The sequence below is a fragment of the Sciurus carolinensis genome, chromosome 11 (assembly GCF_902686445.1).
Source record: "Sciurus carolinensis chromosome 11, mSciCar1.2, whole genome shotgun sequence".
NCBI lineage: Eukaryota > Metazoa > Chordata > Mammalia > Rodentia > Sciuridae > Sciurus > Sciurus carolinensis.
In genome coordinates, this window is record NC_062223.1 from 68935289 (window position 1) to 68956344 (window position 21056).

Consider the following 21056-nt stretch of genomic DNA (forward strand, 5'->3'; position numbering starts at 1 on the left):
TTTTTTTATGTACACTGAAATTCGAATTTTATATCATCTTCACACCACAGAATATTCTTGCGAGTTTTCTTCAATCATTGAAAAATGTGAAAATCATCCTCAGCTGGTAGGGTGTGGAACAAATGTAGCCCATAGTTCACTAACCCCTGGTTTAGAACAAAGCCCCCCCATCTATAATGAATTGACAGGGCTGAAGGGGGCTCTAGCACAAGTGCAGCTTCTGATCCAGCAGGTTGGGAATGGAGTCTGAAACTGTGCATTGCTAACAAGCTCCCAGGAGAGGCTCAAACAGCTGCCCCAGGACCACACCTGGAGGAGCAGAGGTTGAAAATAACTTCCAGAAGTTTCTTGAAATGTTGGGCAATAGAAGCATGAATTCCAGTGAGCCTGCCCACTAGCAGGTCCTAAAGGAGCAGAAGGCACTCTGTGGTGTGGCTCTGACAGGCCTTCTTTGCGGGTGGAGGGTGAGTGGGTGTCTACATGCTCAGACCTTAAGTTATGTTAACCTGGCAACATCACCCACCACGCCCCCTGGGCCTGAAGCAGGAAATTTAGTAAGGAAAGATTTATTTGCTCTTTCCCCAGTGTTTGCACATTCTTGGTCATTTATAAACATTGGTTTTTGAGGACTGAAATAGTCTCTTTTGGTCAGGTCTGAAAGGATCCAGATTACTAGAATTTAGTAGAACACAATTTACTTGGGGAGAGAGGATTAAAAATCTAGGAAAGGTAAAACTGCTAATTTGCAGTAGTGGAAAGCCCCCCACTGTGGGGTGCTTTGCTAGGAAAAATGCATTGAAAATCCTTGAGGGCACAGGAAGCTTTTCTAGGGCAGGCTGGCAGACACATGAGCTAGGAAATGCTTCCTGGAATGTGGAGAGCTAAACTACCAGCACCCCATCAAAAGGCACTTGAGTCAAGGAGTTCAGAGAGGCTTTCTTACCATCAGCAATGGAAGGTCAAGTCTGTGCTCCCAGGACTCTTAGCCTCCCTGTCTCTTCCCCACACTTCCACAGTGGAGGCCTCTCCTGCCTACTCTTTGCCTACTGATTTCAAAGGAAAAGGAGAACAAACTCACTCTTTTTCAGATGTCCAAGGTATACTGTCAAGCAGCTTCATCAATAAGAGGTGCTCATGCCATCTTTCTAATCCAAAGATGACATACATATATACTATAATGTGTGTATATATATGTACATGTACACGTGTGTATATATATGTATATATACATATATATATATATTTGTATCAATCCCACTCATAAAATGCTCCTATTGTTTTCCTATTCCTATTCCTTGGGATTTAGACTTCCCAGTATTTGTCCCCGACTCCCACCTAGTGGCCTCTTTAAGTACTGCACAAGGACAAAGAACCACCAACAGCATGGACAGGAGTCCCTTGGGACTAAGCACAGGAAAGCAAGCACCAGACACTCAGCCCTTTCTCAAGCTCTCACTTGACTTCACACCTGTCATAGTGGCAGTAAGAAACAAACATTAGAAATTGACTGGCACAGGGTTAACTGTTTTCCCCTTGAAAAATAAACACCAAATCTCCCCTTCTCTCTTTTAAAGTTCAGAGGAAAAAAATTCCCACAAAACTCCTGTCTTGAACTTTTCAAAATTAAAATTTCAAGGCAAATATGTCCGGACCTGTTTCTGTTCCCTGCCCTTACTGGAGAATGGGAATGCAGAAGTGAATCACATAGGAAGAGAAACTCAGGCTCGCATTTTATGATTCATAAAACAGCTTTTTCTCCCCATCATTTTTACAACTCCTCTGCCTTTTCAATATTTCAATATGGTAAACAGATTTGCCTCTTTGGCCAGAATGAAAGATCACCAGCTGAATCTGGCAGGAATGCACTGGCTTTGTTTGAGAAGCTGGCAGCTGAAGAAGCTGCCATCTGTGACAAGGTGATTGGGAGCTGACAAGTGCAGGGGTGGGGAGATGGCTCTGCCCTCTCCTGGGCCTGGGTCTTTGTTCCATGAGAAACTAGTTGAAAAGATAACTGAGGTTGTTGCCTTCCCTGACTGGTGGGATGTCAGAGGTGAGCATAAACCCTAGATGGGGCCTTCCTCCCCAGCCCAGTGGGCCCAGCAGAGGTCACCCATGCAGGACAGCCCTCTTCACTGCTCTTGAGATGTGGGCTTCTGCTGAATCCTGACATAGGGGCGGTCACATCTTGAGGCTACCAACCTGTCTCTGCTAGGCCAAGACTAGTGCTTACAAAGAGCTTGTACAGCTTATACAGCCCTTAGAACAAACCACAGAGTAGATGCTTGACCAGATCTTGCAGACACAGACCAAATCTGCCATAATTTCCAGTATAGAAACTGGGTCCCAGAGGGGAGAAGAAGAGGTTTAGCCAAAGTCAAACACAAGTGAGTGAACACTGGCCTTTTAAATTCTTCCTGGCTCCCCTACTCCTTCACTTTGTGTTCAGCTTGCTTCTACCTACCTAAGCACACTGCCCAAGACCTGCAACCCTGTAAAGTTTGGCCAAAAATGGGTAGACAAACCTGCTAATTGTACTCCAGTTTCAAAGAGAGCCCAGAGGACAGTCCCCTACAGGCTCTTTGCCAATCACTGCCCCCTCCCTGGAACCTAAACATGGCCCTGACTTGCCCGCACTCTGCTGCTGCTGAGTTTGCCTGCCCTTTCTCTAACTTTATCTTGAACCTTTACCAAGGACCTCATTGGCTCATATCCACATTCTTCAATGGCAGGTGGAATGGCTGCTGTTGGAGATAGGGGTGTATGTATCAGAATGTTAGAGAAGCACCCTGGCTTCTGGACACTGCTGGCTCTGGTATTTTTGGGGCATCACCCCAAATCCTGGGACACTAATCTGCACTCTGTACCCCAGTACTGCATCTACTGATTCAGTAGATTAGTTGTCCCAAGCCTGTAGAGCCCATTTGGATCTGGCTGGCTAACCTCTTTGTGAGGCTCAACCACTGCACCCCTTGCAGATCATAAGAAAGTATACTCAAGGTACAGCCCTAATCCTGGAAGTAGTCACAGTGGCTTCTTGCCTGTGGCATGTATCAGGGCCACTGAGGAGCACTTTCCTCTTCCTGGACTTCAGGAGTACCAGTGAGGTTCAGGAGCCTTGACCTGAAATAGCCAATTGCTCCTGAGGGTACCATCCCATGCTTCACCATAGCAAACAGAGAAGAGTAGGCTGTCCCTGTCTGGAACTTGGCTCCCTTCCCATCACAACAGAGATGCATCAGTCAGCAAGGCCTTTACTTTATCCTCTGTAAGCACTGACCCTAAGCTTGGCCCTGTCTGTCAAACATAAAGACCACCTGCCCATCTCCTGAGTCATACTTCTGCTGAACCACAGCGTCACTGATGCCTCTCTGCAGGCCAGTCCCCAGCTTGCCTAACTCCAAGTAATTCCCGATACAAGAGTCTTATCCACTAACTTTGCAGAGACAGGCTCAGAATTCAGACACAGATTCTGTTCCTATGCCAAGGGAACACAAACCTTTTTGTCTTTCCCTCAATGAGTCCCACATATGTCCTTTTAGGCCTGGAACCCACATCTTCTCAACATACTTACTGAGGAGAGAAGAGAGGATTGGCCAAAGTCACAAAGGAGTGGCAGAGCCAGGTTAGAACTCTGGCCTTTGAACTCCTTGCTTCCTCCCCTACTCCCTGATTTTGGTTCAGCTTGCTTCTACCTGCCCAGGCATACTGACCAGGACACCTGTAACCTTACCAAGGAAAGCCTAGGTTCCCACTGGTAGGATTCCACAAGGAGCAGGACATGGGTTCAGGCCCCAGAGCCCTGGAAACTCACAATACTACATTACTGAACATGGGTGGGTCTGCACTAAATGGACTTTAAGATGATCTGACCAGTTTATACCCATCTACAGGTAGAAAGTCCTGGCCAGCAGGGCTCCTGTTGACCACACTGGTCCAGCTGTGTCTCAGTCCTGCCAAGACCAAGCAGAGAAGAAACTAGCTCCACTCCAAAGAAACACTGCTGCCTAGTATGATGCACCAGGATCAGGAGCTCTCTCTTCATTTAAGACACAAAAGGCAGGCCCAGGATTAGTCTGCTATTTGTCCTATTCTAACCACCAACCACTCCCCGACTTCCACCATTGACTCTCCAGGAGCTCTATTTTTTTTTTTTTTTTTTTTAATGGACCTCAGATACCATGGGCCTGGAGATCCATGAACAGTCCCCCATGAACAGCAACAGTAAGAAACCACATTTCCTACCACTACTTTTCCTTCTGGCCAGTTGACTGGTCCTTGGTTAGTGCTTTAATTAAAAGTTTTAAATTTTCTATTTCATTTGCACTTAATATATTTTTATGGGTCTGGAGAATTTAGCTCCCAAATTATTAGCTAGGTCAATAAGATTCTTTTCTTCAGGAATTTGAGTTTTAAAAATGGAAGAAATGTGGAAAGAATTTGTCAGCCAAGTAGAAGAGTGGCAGTCACTCTAAGCTGTCTTCCTAAGGGACACTCATGTTCCCTAACTCCATAATTCTTTTCTTACAGAGGCTACCTCCTACTGTGGAAAATGGAAATGCGAATACAAGTTAAGTACCTTGTATGAAATGCTTGGGATCAGCAGTGTTTTAAATTTTGAATCTTTTAAAACTTTGGAATACTTGTAGACTTTACCAGATAAGCATCCCTAATCCCAAAATCTGAAGTCCAAAATGCTCAAAATCCCAAACTTTTAGATTAGGGATGCTCAACCTGTACTTGCTTCCCCAGTCACCCTTTCAGCTTAGAGTACGCAAATGTGAATAAATCCTGGGACCAATAGTAAATCTGTTGGAAAGCTTCAGAGAAACTTTCCCACTTGGTTAAAAAAGAAAAAGAAACAAACAAAAAAGACATAGTAAAGGAACTGTTCCCTACTGCTGGACATGGCTGTGTAGTTCCGTCTGTGTGAGGACATGTTGCCTAGAATTCCATTAGCCATCTTGCAACCATTAGGGGACATGCCTGAAGAAAACCAACCCCTAAGGATAGAGGGGCAGAAAGATGGGAAGAGCCAGAGACTTCAAGGTCATCCAGAACCACTGATTTAACCTGAGGTTACCTATCATCTAGACATCTTGATAGAGATATATAAGCCTCCTTTTTACTTGCACCCCTTTACAGGAGGAAGTAATGATAGAGATATCAGGAGACAGAGGTGGACCAAGTCAGGCCAATATTATGACAAATCAGTAACTCTGAGATATGTGTGTCTATGAAGGAGAATGGAGAAAGCACGCAAAGGATGCATAGACATCATGAATGAGAAGGCATTGGTCAATTCTTCCTAATGCCCCAAACTTTCTCATTAATTCAGGTTTCAATCCTAATCCACAGGTGATTCTTATGGATATCTGTGAGTCTCTGTGATTAAAACAATGCTTCTTACACTTTAATTTGCCTATGTATCACCTAGATACATATTCTGTATTTTTTCACAAGATATCTGTGGGTAACCACAAGCTGCTGGGCCTCAGATCAAAATGTGTGTAGCAAAGGCTTCTAACCAAAAGGACAAATCTAAAATGCCCAGTGAATTCATTCATTGCTCTGAATTCTATTTCCATACAGATAAGAACTAGTGCAGATTGTGTATATGGTCAGAGTGTAAACTGACTTGAGGTCTGCAAGACCTGAAAAACTGACAGGTTAACTCTGTTCAGAGTCAAAATCTTAACATCCAGCTCTGATTTCTTGGAATGTTTATATGAACTTCTTACCTCCTAAAAGTATACCATTCATAGGTTGCTGATGGCCTTAATTATTCTAAAAGATTTATGAATGCAATAAATTTTAGGGAAATCTTCTCACCAAAGGAAACATTCACCAAACCATTGTAAATAACTCCCAAACAAATCTGCAAACATGAAGACAAGCTGTTTTGTGCAGTGAATCTGCAAAAATAACAACCTCATTTACTGCCTTTGGATCAAAAATATTTTTTATAAATTTCCAAAGAAAAATTTTAAAAGTTAAAATCCAGTTTTCATACCACACATTAAAAAATACTGGTAAATTAGAGTTAACCAGAAGATAAAAATCCAATCATAAACCTACTGAAGATACAGGCAAATGCTTATTAGATATAAGGTTACAAAAGGCCTTTTTTAGGACTAAAAGGAAAAGAAGAAATCCAAACTAGGAAGAATGATGGAGTTAATTATAACCTTTTAAAATTCTATGTCCCAAACAGCACCATAAACAGCATTTAAAAATAAACAGAATACACACCACAAATAAAACAAAGGACTAGTAAAAAGAAATTGTTCAAATATATACATAAGCACTAAAATCTCAAAAGAAAGCAAGAGCAGAGAATATGAACAGAATAGAGTGGGACAGGCTCACCCAGGCAGCTCAAGGGCAATCTCTAGATATGAAGGAAGAAAATATTAGAACTATTTTTTGACCTACCTCTAAAAAATTCTCATTTGGGAATACTTTAATAATTTAAATATAATATTAAAATACTGAGTATATGAACATGCATATATGGAGAATAACTTTGGGGGTATAAGATTAAAAACTTAGAGAACATGCAAAAGAATAAATACTAATAAAATAATTTTAAAAAATGTTTAGCCTGCTCATTAAACAGATAAATGCAAAATGTAAAAATAACAGGAAAACATTTTCCCCTTTGAAAAGCTCCTTTTAATCTTAGTGATTCTTGCTGATCAGGATGCTGTGTGATAGACTCACCTCAAACCCTGCCAATGAAAATATAAATGATCATATTCTTCTGAAAATTGATTTGGGAAAAATGTGCCAAAAGATTTAAAGATACTAATACTTTTGGTTTAAAGTTGCCAGATTTAGCAAACCATATAGGGCAGACTTAGTAAAAAATTATTCATTGATTATCTAAAATCAAATTTTAATTTTAATCAAACTTAAACTATCCCATATTTTATCTGGTAACCTACTTGAACTTTGCAATTATACTTCTAGGAAATATCTAGAGATAAGGACAAATATTTCTGGACAAAGATATTCACTGAAACAATACCACATATTAGTGAAAGATTAAAAATAATCTACATATGAATATTAGAGAAACTGTCACATAAATTAAGGTACACCCATACAAGATGACTGAGAAACATCCATACTCATTTTAAGCTGTACAGTGAAGAATATTGCTATACTATGGGTAGCCTGGGCTTTTGGTCAGAAGGACACTTCAGTTAATCTCTTGGTTATGAGTTGGTAAAGTTCTGGGTAGAGCTGAGTGGTAGAAAATAAAATAAATTTCTGGAGTCTAATGAAATAGAAGAGAAGGCTCTTATGAGGACTCTTATGATTACACTGGGTCCGCCTGTATAATCCAGGCTACTATCCCTATTTTAAGGTCAGCTAATTTGAAACCTTATTTCCATCTACAAACTTCCCCTTCACTGTGAAAGATAACATGATCACAGGTTCTGGTCATTAGTATACAGGTGCATTTGGAGGGCCATTATTCTGTCTACCACATTAGTATAGGGATATTACACAGAACACAGGCAGATAGTTTATGTAATGAAAATATTGAATAACACATATAATGACTATAATAAAGAACTATTCGATGTTCAGAGGAAGGCATGGAAATGAGACCGTACTGACAGAGACCTCTAGAACAAAAAGCTGGCAATGGCATCTGGAATACAGTCTGTTTAATCACAAATGACATGGTCTCCGGATAGGGATATCTCAACTTCCTTATCTTGTGCTCTCTAATATCAACCACTACCTCCCAATTTAATGCTCCTGCTCCTGCCCTTCCACCTCTATGCATACTTTCCAATTTTGAATCAGGTGTGCTGACACTAGCATTAGAAGACTGCATCTCAGCCTTGATTCTTGTGTGTGTGTGTGTCTATTTTTTTTTTTTTACTTTTAAAAAATTTGTTTTTAGATATATATGACAATAGAGTGTTTCTTTGACATATTATACATACATGTTATAACTTATTCTAATTAGGATCCCATTTTTGTGGCTGTACATGATGTGGAGTTTCACTGGTCGTGCATTCACATACGAACATAGGAAAGTTATGTTTGATTTATTCTACTGTCTTTCCTAATCCCATTCCTCCCTCCCTTCCCTTCATTCCCCTGTCTAATCCAATGAACCTCATTCTTTTCCCCCTTATTGTGTGTTAGTATCCAGCCTTTGGTTTGTTTCGATTGACTTATTTCACTTAGCATGATAGTCTCTAGTTCCATCCATTTACTGGCAAACACCATGATTTCATTCTTCTTTATGACTAAGTAATATTCCATTGTATATATATACCACAGTTTCTTTACATATTCATCTTTTGAAGGGCACCTAGTTTGGTTCCATAGCTTGGCTATTGTGAATTGAGCTGCTATAAACATTGAAGTGGCTGCACCACTGTAGTATGCTTATTTTAAGTCCTTTGGATATAAACCAAGGAGTGGGATAAGTGGGTCAAATGGTGGTTCCATTCTGTTTTCTGAGGAATCTCCATACTGTTTTCCATAGTGGTTATACAAATTTTCAGCTCCACAAGCAATGTATGAGTGTGCCTTTTTCCTACAACCTGGCCAACACTTATTGTTGCTTGTATTCTTGATTGTTGCCATTTTAACTGGAGTAAAATGAAATCTTAGTGTAGTTTTGATTTGCATTTCTCTCATTGCTAGAGATGTTGCACATTTTTTCATTTGTTGATGGATTATATTTCTTCTGTGAGGTGTCTGTTCAGTTCCTTTGCCCATTTATTGATTGGATTATTTGGTTTCTTGGTGTCAAGTTTTTTGAGTTCTTTGTACATCCTAGAGATCAATGCTCTGAGGTGCAGGTGCTAAAGATTTTCTCCCACTATATAGGCTCTCTTCACATTCTTGATTGTTTCTTATGATATGAAGACGCTTTTTAGTTACCATCCAATTTATTGATTCTTGATTTTGCTTCTTTTGCTTTAGGAATCTTATTGGGGAAGTCAGTTCTTAGGCTGAAATGATGGAGAGTTGGGCTTACATTTACTTATAGTAGTTGTAGGGTCTCTTGTCTAATGCCTAGGTCCTTGATGGACTTTGAATTGATTTTTGTGCAGGATGAAAGGAAGGAGTTCAATTTCATTCTGCTACATATAGATTTCTATTTTTCTCAGCACCACTTGTTGGAAAAGGCTATCTTTCCACCAAGTATATTTATGGTCAGTTTGTCTAGTATGAGATAACTGTATTTATATGATTTTGTCTCTGTGTCTTCTGTTCCATTAGTATTCATGTCTGGTTTTGTGACAATCTCATGCTGTTTTTGTTACTATAGCTCTGTAGCAAAATTAAAGGTCTAGTATCCTGATGCCTCCTGCATCAATTTTCTCACTAAGGATTGTTTTGGCTATTCTGGGCCTCTTATTTTTCCAAATGAATTTCATGACTGCTTTTTCTATTTCTATGAAGAATGTCATTGGAATTTTAAAAGGAATTGCATTAAATATATATAGCACTTCTGTCTGGTACTATGGCCATTTTGACAATATTAATTCTGTCTATACAAGAACATAGGAGATCCTTCCATTCTCTGAGGTCTTCTACAATTTATTTCTTTAGTTTTCTGTAGTTTCATTATAGAGGTCTTTCACCTCTTTTGTTAGACTGATACCCAAGTTTTTTTGTTTTGTTTTGTTTTGTTTTGTTTTGTTTTGTGAGGTCACTGTGAGTGGGACAGTCTTCCTGATTTCTCTTTCGGCTGATTCACCATTGGTGTATAGGAATGCAATTGATTTATGCGTTTTAATTATCCTGCTATTTTGCTTAATTCATTTATGAGTTCTAGAAGTTTTCTGCTTCAGTTTTTTTTTTTATCTTCTAAATATAGAATCATGTTGTTGGCAAACGGGTAATTTGAGCTCTCCTTTTTTATTCATAATTAATTTATTTCTTTTGCCTAATTGCTCTGGCTAGGGTTTCAAGGACTATGTTGTAACGGACTGATGAAAGAGGGCACCCCTGTCTTATTCCACATTTAGAGGGAATGCTTTCGTTTTTCTCCATTCAGAATGTTGGCCTTGGGCTTAACATAGATAGCTTTTACAACGTTGAGGTATGTTCCTACTATCCCTAGTTTTTCTAGTGTTTTGAGCATGAATGGATGCTGAATTTTGTTAAATGCTTTTTCTGCACCTATTGATATAATCGTATAATTCTTGTCTTTAAATCTATTGATGAATTTCCATATGTTGAAACAACCTTGCATCCCTGGGATGAACCCCACTTGATCATGGTGCATTCTTTTTAATATGTTTTTGTATGCAATTTGCCAGGATTTTATTAAGAATTTTTGCATCTATGTTCATCAGGGATATTGGTCTGAAGTTTTCTTTCCTTGATGTGTCTTTGTCTGGTTTTGGTATCAGGTGATACTAGCTTCTTAGAATGAGTTTGGAAGGATTCCCTCCTTTTCTATTTCATGGAATACTTTTAGGAGGATTGGTGTTAGTTCTTTGAAGGGCTGGTTGAGAATCCATCTAGTCCTAGGCTTTCCTTTCTTGGTAGGCTTTTGATAGTGTCTTTAATTTCATTGCTTGAAATTGACCTATTTAAATTTTCTATGTCCTCCTGATTCAATTTGGGTAGGTCATATGTCTCTAGAAATTTGTTGATGTCTTTAAGATTTTTTATTACAGTAAATTTTCAAAATAGTTTCTGATTACTGTCTACATTTCAGTAGTGTTCACTGTGATATTTCCTTTTTCATTGTGAATTTTATTAATTTGACTTTTCTCTTTTTCTTTTTTTATCTTGCTTAAGGGTTTATCAATTTTATTTTTTTTTCAAAGAACCAAATTTTTGTTTCATCAATTTAAAAAATTTTTTTCTTTCAATTTCATTAATTTCAGCTCTAATTTTAATTATTTCCTGTCTTCTACTGGTTTTGTTGTTGATTATTTCTTCTCTTTCTAGGACTTTGAGATGTAAAGTTAGGTTATTTATTTGGTGACTTTCTATTCTTTTAATGAATGAGTTCAATGCAATGAACTTTCCTCTTAGAACTGCCTTCATAGTGTCCCAGATTTTGATATGTGTTGTTATTCTTCTTTACCTCTAAGTATTTTTTTATTTCATCCCTGATTTCTTCAGATATCCACTGTTCATTCAACAGTGTATTATTTAGTCTCCAGGTGTTAGGTTAGTTTCTATTTTCTATTTTATTGTTGAATTCTAATTTCATTCCATTCCACAGTCCTGAGTCATGGAGCTGTGAGAAAAGTCACTTCTCACTTATCCACCATCTTGTCTCCTCTTTCAGCCTTCATCTTAAACTCAGGTTAGGTAACACACACTTTCTTCCTCTGGTTTCCCATCATCCAATCCTTCTTCTAGGCCTCCAATGGTTGCATTCTAGATTACCTCCTCAAGGGGCTAGTTCCTCACATTACTCATTCCTAGATATTACTAATCTCTTAAGGTTAACCTGCTGGTCTCCTTGGGGAAGCACATGGGTAACAAAGGTATAAATCTGTTATAACTTTGGTTACCCATCTCCTTCCCCTAGACTGAGCAGGTCTGTGAACCTAATGTAGAGTGAATAGGAGATAGTTAACAAATCTACATTCCATTCTCAGAACAGGAAGTAGTTACAGGGTAAGGCGTAGGGGCAGAAGTAAAGAAATGAATGAAGGAAGCAAGTACTAGATTATGGAAAGAAACAAGGAGTAATGGGATTCAGTTGAGGGCAGAAAGCCCACACTGGGATTATAACTCAGTAATTAGTATGAATAATCCTAGGAGTAGGAAAACTTCCATGTTTGCCCTTCTCTGGTCCTGGATTTCCTCTTCTCAGAAGAGACTGACTATAGACCACAGGATGGCAGAACGTATAGCTTAAGATGCTTGACTAGGTTCTAAACTCCTTCTGGGAAGGATCACATAGCAGGAAACTGATCAAATGAAACTGATCAAAGCTGGATGGGAAGAAGAAGAGGCTAGAGGATGTACAGGTGAGTCAAACTGGTCAGTGGTGGCATTCCATAGGCTGTATGATGTTTCTCAGTAGTGTTTCCCCAATCGAGAAATGGACCTACTCACCAAACTCTCCTCAAACCACTCTTTTATATAGGTAGCTGTTGGGCCAGGGATCTGGCTCAGAAGGGCTTCTCTCTCCTGAGGAAGTTCCAACATCTCCAGGGCCAGCCTCAAGTCCTCGATGAGATGGAGGGGGTTCATGTAAGGGGCTGGGGAAGACAGTCCAGGCTCACAGGTACCATCACTAATATCTGCCCCTGTTTTAGTGCCTGAAACAAGAGAAAAAGGCAGAAGCCTGGGTAAGAAGTGTGGAAGCCACAGTCAGTGAACTGGTCAAGAGCAAAGGCAGTAAAAGGAGAGGGGAAAGGGCTGAATAAAGAGCCTGGAAGATAACTTTTGCCTCAGCAAAATGATTTACAATATAAATTTTTCAAAAACATCCTGGTGTAATCTGGACTGGGTCTGGTAGGAAGAAGCACATCAGAGGTGGTAAAGGCCCACTGAGACTGACATATGAAGCTTATGTACTTAGGCAACTGGAAAAAACAGTCAGCCCTTACCAGAGTCCAAAAACATGCTAGTTAAGACAATGAGATCTCACTCTTCAGCTTTTAGATTAATATGTAAGTTTTACGTCAATATGCATATTGCACAGATGGCCACTGAAAACTCCTCCCATTCCTGTACATGCATTCCACTCAGAAATTATGTTAAGCAAAATAAACCAGAATCAGAAAAATAGTGAAAATAAGAGGAGAAAAAGAGATCCCATGAAAAAGGGAGACCATACAGGAAGGGTATTGGGGGAGGGTGGAGGAAAGGGCAAGGGGAGGTATTAGGGAATGAAACTGATCAAATTATATTATGTGCATGTATGAATATGCTACAATGAAACCCATTATTCTGTATGATTTATATGCATCAAATAAGAGACAGAGAGATCTGTACCCTGGGCTGGTCTAGTGATTTGTTCTTATCACTGGAAAGCAGTGGAAATGACCATGCCAGCAGTAGGCCTGGGCCTTAAGAGGTCTGACATTGTCTACTCTTCTTCTCTGATCCTAAACCACTATGTAGCAAAGACCAGTTACCCTTCTAGAAAGACAATCCCAACTGTCCCAGTCATAGTGACAGACATGTGAGTAAGTCATTTTGGATCCTTCAGTTCCAGATAAGCCACCCCAGCTGAACACCATATGAGCCAAACCTGCCAAGTACTACCAAAATCACAGAATTAGAAAGAAACAAATGGTGGTAGTTGATTTAAGCCACTATACTTGGGTTATTTTATTTCACAGAAATAGACAAGAATTAGCGTACTCATTTGGAGATGGCTTAGTGAATTGAAATCCTTCTCCTTTTGGGAGATCACTACATTTCCCAACTTGTATTAATTATTAGGTATGTCCACACCTCATTTCCTATTATGAACTATGATGTCTCTGAGAACAGAATCCAAGCCCACTTTGCTGAGCTCCCAACATCAAGCTCTTCCCACTAGATGTTGAAGTGGAATCTGATCAAATACATATATAAATCCTTGAGTAAACAGCTAGAAAACAAGAATGCTTAGTTTTCCTCAGAGATCTGGGATATGAGGTCGGCACTTTCTAATTTGATAGTTCCCAAATAGGACTGCTTCTGCCTTTCTAAACCCCGTTATTTAAGAAGAACAAAACCAAAAAGTCTTCTTTCACTAAGTACCATGATATATTTTTCAAATCAAAACTAGGGTGACATGGTCTAACAGAGAATTTCTTTGCTTCTTTCATCAATAAGAAACCCCGTAGAAAATGCAATGTAGATGGTGGAACTTCTAGGACTTTTAGATTGTTTATAAGGCCAAAGGATAAAATATTTGAAATAAGGGCTCTGCTGGAAAATGTGAGCTGCTTACAGCCACATCCACGGGTATTCTACAGGCCTGATATCTAATTCTCAGTCCCTTTACTCCTCTAGAAGCCAACTTCCCACTTGCCAGGCAGTTTGGAAATGAGAAATCCACACAGAAGGAAACAATTACTACAGTATTTGATTGCAAGTTTGCCTTCTGAAAATGTCTGGTAGAGGGAATCATGGATCACAATCCACAAACAAGTCAGTGGCACTGGGGAGCTAAGAAATTGCCCAATTATCCACACTCTGGTGTGTGCTCAGCACTTTTTGGCTCCTACAAATCCAATTTAGAGTTGACTGGAATTACCACAGCCAAACCTCAGGGGAAAAATGGACAAAAGACCTCCAATCTACAAATCTGAACAACAAGTCTCCATTCTGAACATATTCTAATTTCAAACACCTATGTTAGATGGTCAGGAAGAAGGTGGGTGGAAAGACAGAGGTTTTCATTAACTTTCTATCACTGTGTGTCCTTGAATAAGTTCTTTCCTTTTTCTAAGACTCTTGTGCCCTAAAGCTTTGGAATTCCTTTCTATTATTTAGATAGTATGTGTGCATGTGTATGAGTACATATGTGTTGTCTATTTTTATAGATATATGCATATATGCATAAAAGATTGATTTTTTTGCAATTTATATTTCTTTTAATATTTTATCAAAATCAATAGCCAATAAATGCTAGATGGGAAAAATGAAAAGATAACAATATTTAAGAGATAATTTGTCCCTTAGCTAGTTGTAATGATAATTAACAGCAAAGCCTCAGATAATAAGATCCACTTGATTTTAAATCTAAGAATCAGATATAGTCATTGGATAGAAAACTAAGGAAAGAATAGACTTCTAAGGGAATGAGGATGTAAATGAGAAGATGATACTGAATGAGAAGGAATCTATTCAACAGGAGATATAATGATTCTAAATTTCCTTACTAGAAGAAAAGTATGATAACAGGTTTCCAAAAGGACCAAGTGATCTACTCATACACTTCATGTAGTTCCCTCCACATTATATGTTGCTCTGTGTGATCAGTAAATACCTGAAGAAGAGAAGAAATACCACTTCAAATGATAAGTTCTAAAAGACACAGTGACGTCTGCTTTCTTCTCTCTCTAGGTTCACTTGCTCTGGGAGAAGGCTACTGGCAGTTCGAAGGACACTCATTCCTAAGGAAAAAGTCCATGAGTTGAGGAACTACTACCACCTACTTACAACCCTTTGGAACTGAGCCCTTGTACCAATAGCCATGTGAGTAAACAGTCCTGAATGCCAGGCCTCCAGCTTCCTTCAAGCCTCCAGATGACTGTAGCTCTGTCCAATGTCTTAACTATAAATTCATGAAAGACCTTAAGCCAGAAATACCCACTAAGGCACTCCTGCATTCCTGGTCCACAGAAACTGAGAGATAATAAATGTTTTGTCATTTTAAGATGCTATGTTTTCAGGCAATTTGTTACATAGTAAAATAACCAATACAAATAGTTAAAAACATTCCTAGGAGCAAAATCAAGGGGAACTTGCCCATGTACTACTAAAATATGTTACTAAAATTCTTACAGAAAAGTAAGTGTTTTGTTTTGTTTTTTTTTTTTTTTTTGAGGTGCTAGGGATCAAACCCAGGGCTTTGCGCATGTTAGGCAAGCACTCCATGGCTGAGCTACATCCCCAGTCCTCAAAATAAGATCTTTATTGTATAACACGTACAAAAATAAAATTGAAATAAGGATTATATATAAATATTAAAATTCAAAAAAGAATATAGATCAAAATGGGATTAGAGAAAGATTTTTACAGAAAAAACAGTAATTAAGCAAAACAGAACATTACATTTGACTACATAGAATTAACTACTAGAACATTAAAAACAAGTAAAAGACAATTATAACCTGAAAATTCTACTTTTAACAATCATAACAAAAGATCAATATATCCTTCAAGTAAAAAGAGACCTTATACATCAATAAGAAAATGTCCAATCTACCTCTCACATACAAAATAGTTATAAGGATTTTATATAAGCAACTCTGGAAAAATAACAAAGAGAAAATTATAATACACAAAGAAAATGTTTTCTAACTAGTAAACAGGACATATAAAATTATATTGTTTTTCACTCATGAAATTATTAAAGTTGAAAATATAGTGATCATCCTAATTAGAATAAGATATACTCCATGTTTGTACAAATATGTCAAAATAGACTCTAATGTCATGTATAACTAAAAAGAATAAAAATTTAAGAAAAAGAAAATATAATGATCAATGTTGGTAAGCATGCAGTAAGAAGGATATCCCCATATCCTATCAGTAGACACAAAAAATTGGCCTACTCTTTCTAAAAAGCAATTTGGCAAGAGACAATAAAAATATTCATACCTTTTGACCTAGTAATTCCAATTTTAGAAACCTAACCTAAGGAAACACAATCAGACATGTTGTCAAAGATTAATATAAAAGAACAATCTAATCTTAATTGTGAAAAAGTTGGGGAAAAATATCTCTGAATAGGTGAATGTTTAAATAACTTCTGTTTAAACAATCATTTTAGAAAATCTCAGGCCAGGCAGGCCACATGATTTACTGGAAGAAAGCAGGCACTGCTGAGGGGGAAACTTCTGGCAACAGAGCATACCCAGCCACCAGGAGTCTCCTTCACACACAATAAACAAATAGACAAACTGAAAAAGAAAAAGATAACATTTTTTTTCTACTGTAGAGCCAAGTTTAAGGAAAAAATGAAAACCTTGGTTGCTAAAAACAAAGAACAAACTCAATGGTGAAATAAGGTCAAGCTGACTTTGGAGTAGCCCAGGGCCAAAGACCCAGATAATGTTGAAGTGTGAGGCTTCAGTGGCCCACCTGAGAGCAGTAATCTGAGAGTAAGGCCCAGACACACAATGGTCCAGAATGGTGGAACTCTTAAGGCTCAGAATTAACAAAGGTAGAATCTCCCAGAAGGTGTCAATTCCACTCTCCACACACATTCCCTGTAGACAACTGGCTCCTATGAAAGTTTACAACCACAGGGGGAGATAAGTCAAAACAAGGTAACCATATACAACAAATAAGAAAACATGGGCCCTAATCCTGGGATTAACAGAACAATATAAATAAGACAATAGATTCATATTGGTTATGTCTGTTTATAAGACAAGGTTATTTTTCCCAAAAATTATTTCTCAGAAAATAGTGGTTCAACCTTCATTCAAATCCCAAAAATGCTTCTCTCTGAGGCATTTTATTATTTTGAACAACATTGATCATTATTTTTTCTTTTGCTTAAATTTTATTCTTTTAAAGTTATACATGACATTAGAGTCTATTTAAGACAGATTAACACAAAGATTTTTAACATTGAATGCATATTGAAATCACCTAGGGAGTTAGTTTTACAAACTACAGATGTCTGGGTCCTACCACCTCTAGTGATATTAATTTATTTGGTCTAAAAACAGTGACCTTGATCATAAAAAATTTCCCAGATGATTCTAAAATGAAGCCTAAGTTGAAACCATTGCACTAGAAGATCACCTCAATCAATGCTAGTTTTTGATGTGCATAGAGTCACCTGAGAATTTTTATTTTAAAGCACAGAAGTCAAAATTTAAAATAGATTTAGTGATTATTTTGAGGATAGGACCACATAAAATACAAATATAGAATTTTATTGAAAGTCTTTTAATTATCACTTTCAAAAGCAAAGAAGTATGTATGTGGTAGACCATAGGATTATACAGAAATATTTTGGTTTTCCTCCACTTGAGCTCATAGTTCTGCCTCTTGAAGTTATTCATAGCCATATGATTACTTTGGCCAATAAACAGAAGAAACGTGTCACTCCTGGGAGAAAGCCTAAGAGCTACTCTGCAATTCCCAATATCCTGGCTGCTAGCAATGGTGAAGATTGAGTCAGCCCATGTCTCAGAGTAGATATGACATGGACCAGAACTTTCCACAGATCTGGAGGGAACTTGTAGTGTGTGCAAGAAGTAGTTTCAAAGTATTGACATTTTAGGACTATTTATTTTTGTAGCACAACTTTGTCTACTTCACTTATAGAAGGCATATATCTTGTACAACTCAGAAATACAGACATATAGACTTTTTTTTTTTTTTTTTGCAGTACAGGGGATTGAACCCAGGGCCTTGTGCTTGTGAGGCAAGCACTCTACCAACTGAGCTACATCCCCAGCCCCATATAACATAAACTTTTAAAGAATCATGTAAATGGGGTTCTTGGTCTCAGAGGAAATATCTGCTGATGGCATCACATGTGAATTTTCAAAGTGCTGCATTTAAAACAACTTGTAAGTGAGGACAATGTTCTCTTAAGCCTTGCCATTTAAAATGTTGCTGTTATTTTTAAAATAACTCTCATAATGACAAATAGTTTGTTAGAGAAAGTGTATACATGTAACTAAGTCAACATATTAATATTATGAGTATGTATTTGTCTATTTGGGAATATATTGGGACCTATGTGATTTTTTTTACATAATTAAAGGGGAAAGAAAAGGAACAGAAACCTTAATGAAAGAAAAGGGAAGTGTGAGAAAAGAATGTGGAAATTTGAAAAGAACCAAACACAAACCAAAATAAAAAATGCAGCCAATTAAATTAAGTATTAAGTGGATAGGTTAAATAGCAGAGAGAGTTACTGGAGAAGATGGTAGACCTGAAGAATTCACCCAGAGTTCTGCAGAGAGAGATGCAAGTGGAAAGTAGGAAGCAGGGTTAGGAGACATGAGAGACAGTATGACGTTATCCAACACAATTCTTCAGGAATTCCAGAAGAATTCACAGGATGACACAGAGCCAACAGAGGAGGAGAAAATGACTATGGATTTTTCAGAATGGAAAATTTGAGTCCTCTCAGTTTAAAGATACACAATGAGTCCCAAAAAGATACATCAAAATGAATCTACCCTAGAAACAACATAGTGAAATGGAAGAATACCAGAGATAAAGAAGAAACTTCACAGGAACCAGAAGCAGAGGAAAGACCTAGTCAGTCAACAGACTTTTCACTAGCAATAAATCCCAATGACCATAAAATAATAACTACAAGTGGCTACCAACCCACTTGTCTATACAAGTTAATCTACAATTCAAGATTAAAAACATTTAGAGACATATCTCAGAGAATGATTAATAATTTATTACTGACAAGCATACTGAAAGAATTTTAAGGGAAAGAGGAAATGCCATAAAGCAAAAGGAATGGGATGAAGAACCAACTATGATCAGAGAACTTATTAAAATTGTCAGTTAAACAAAATGGATGTTGTTAGTTTTAAAAAATCCAATAATTTAAGGAATATAAATTATGATTATACTAGAATCCTAATAAAAATTATGTAAAGATATGTCAATAATAGGAATTAAAACATTCTTTAGGAGTCAGATATTATTAAAAAGGAAGAAAATATTATTCTTTAAAGACTGCAAGTCTGTGGCCAACCTGGGCAACTTGGTGAGATCCTCAGCAACTTTTTGAGACTCTGTCTCAAAATAAAAAATAAAAAGGACTGAGGATGTAGCTCACTGGTAAAGCACCCCTGGTTTCAATCCCCAGTAAGAAAGCAAGAAATTGAATAGTTTTAAATTGTTTTAACAGAGAAAATATTAGGTAAAATGTTTTTACAAGTTAATTCTATCAAAAATTCAAAATCTGAATAATTCTAATCCAACAAACTCCGTTGTTTAGTATAGAAAAAGAGGGCTGGCTTCCCAGCTCACTTTATGAGGAAAGCCTGTCAGAACAACTTTCAGATCAGAATGGTTGGTCCCTCCCCCAAACTGTACAATATAACTATCCTGAGTACCACAAAAGAAAAGTGCAGGCTGTCTCACTGATGAACTTTAAATCCTAAACAAATATTAACAAAGCCAAATCCCACAATGTGTAAAAAAGACAGAATATCATAATCATCTCTCTTGGGAAATAATAGATCCAGGAGACCTAAAAGAAGATAAAAATGAAGTGATAATATTTGAGAATAATGCTCTCCTCCATAAAATACTAAAGAGCACATTTTGTTAAAGGACATATAAAGCATTTTCCCAAAACTGACCACATATCAGTCCTTAAAAGAAGTCCCAACAAAATCAAGAGCAATTAGGTAGTTGCTATGATTTTAATGTGCCCTCCAAAATTTGTGTGTTGGAAACTTAATCCCCATGTAACAGGATTGAGAGATGACACTTTTAAGGAGTAACTAGGTCATAAGGGCTGTGCCATCATGGATTAATGCCTTTATCATGGAAGTGCATTTCTAGTTGTGCCCCCATCCCTTCTCTCTTCATGCATGCTCTCTTGCCTTCCTGCCTTCTGCCATGGAATGACAGCAAGAAGGCCTTGTCAGATGCCAGCACCTTAATATTGGAATTCTCAGAACTGTGAGAAAGAATTTCTTTTCTTTGTACGTCACCCACTCTCAGGTGTTCTGTTTAGTAGCACAAAATGAAATAAGCTTTTCATGTCTTCCTATTGCCATGGGAGATCAGTAGAGGAAAAGGTCCAAGGGGTGGAAGATTGGTAGAGAAGGGGGAAGTGCTGTGAGTAATACTGGACTATGTGCAGACACAAATATGTAATAAAAAAATCCCATCAGTATGTACTAATGCACCAATTAAAAAAAACCATGAAAAAAGACAACTCTCCAATGAGAAACAGTAGGTCCATATGATTTTGCATGTCAATTCCTATACCTGTAACTATAACAAGTATTTAAGGAATAAATAATTCCAGTGTTATCCAAACTCTCTCAGACAATAGAAAATGAGGCCACAGTTATATCCAAGAGTGAGAGGTGGGCAGGCAGGCTCTGCCAACAAAGGAGAAAATGGAATTTTGGGTGCCAAACGGTGTGCCATTCTCCCCTATTTATACAAATGGCAGTCTTTGACCTCTCAGTCCCCTACACACCTGTATCCTCCACTTCAACACTCTTCTGAACAGTCATGGCAGGGCTCTCTCAACTAAATTCTGAATGAAAACGGGCAAGTGTACATTCCACAACTGTTTCTGATAACTGCTCTATGTTGATCCTCCTGAGAGAAGTGGTGAACAAGATGATGGACTGTTCAGAGCAGGGACTCACCATTGGCCATCAACAACATAGTTGACATCATTTATGGGCCAAGGTGAATCA

At 37.9% G+C, this 21056-nt stretch overlaps 1 protein-coding gene and 1 long non-coding RNA gene across 15 annotated transcripts in view; one reads left to right on the top strand and one right to left on the bottom strand.

The window, feature by feature from the left end:
* Ppfibp2 (PPFIA binding protein 2) overlaps window positions 1-21056 on the bottom strand; it is a 149066-nt gene that overhangs the window by 90531 nt on the left and 37479 nt on the right. For all 14 annotated transcript variants that reach the window (XM_047516138.1, XM_047516128.1, XM_047516124.1 and 11 more), the window contains one exon: window positions 12067-12272. In XM_047516138.1, coding sequence (XP_047372094.1) covers window positions 12067-12272 — 206 coding nt within the window. The remainder of the gene's footprint in view (window positions 1-12066; window positions 12273-21056) is intronic.
* The window catches only part of LOC124958266 (uncharacterized), a 62489-nt gene that overhangs the window by 27435 nt on the left and 13998 nt on the right, over window positions 1-21056 (top strand). The window contains exon 2 of the long non-coding RNA XR_007103859.1: window positions 15019-15150. This is a non-coding gene — a long non-coding RNA (uncharacterized LOC124958266). The remainder of the gene's footprint in view (window positions 1-15018; window positions 15151-21056) is intronic.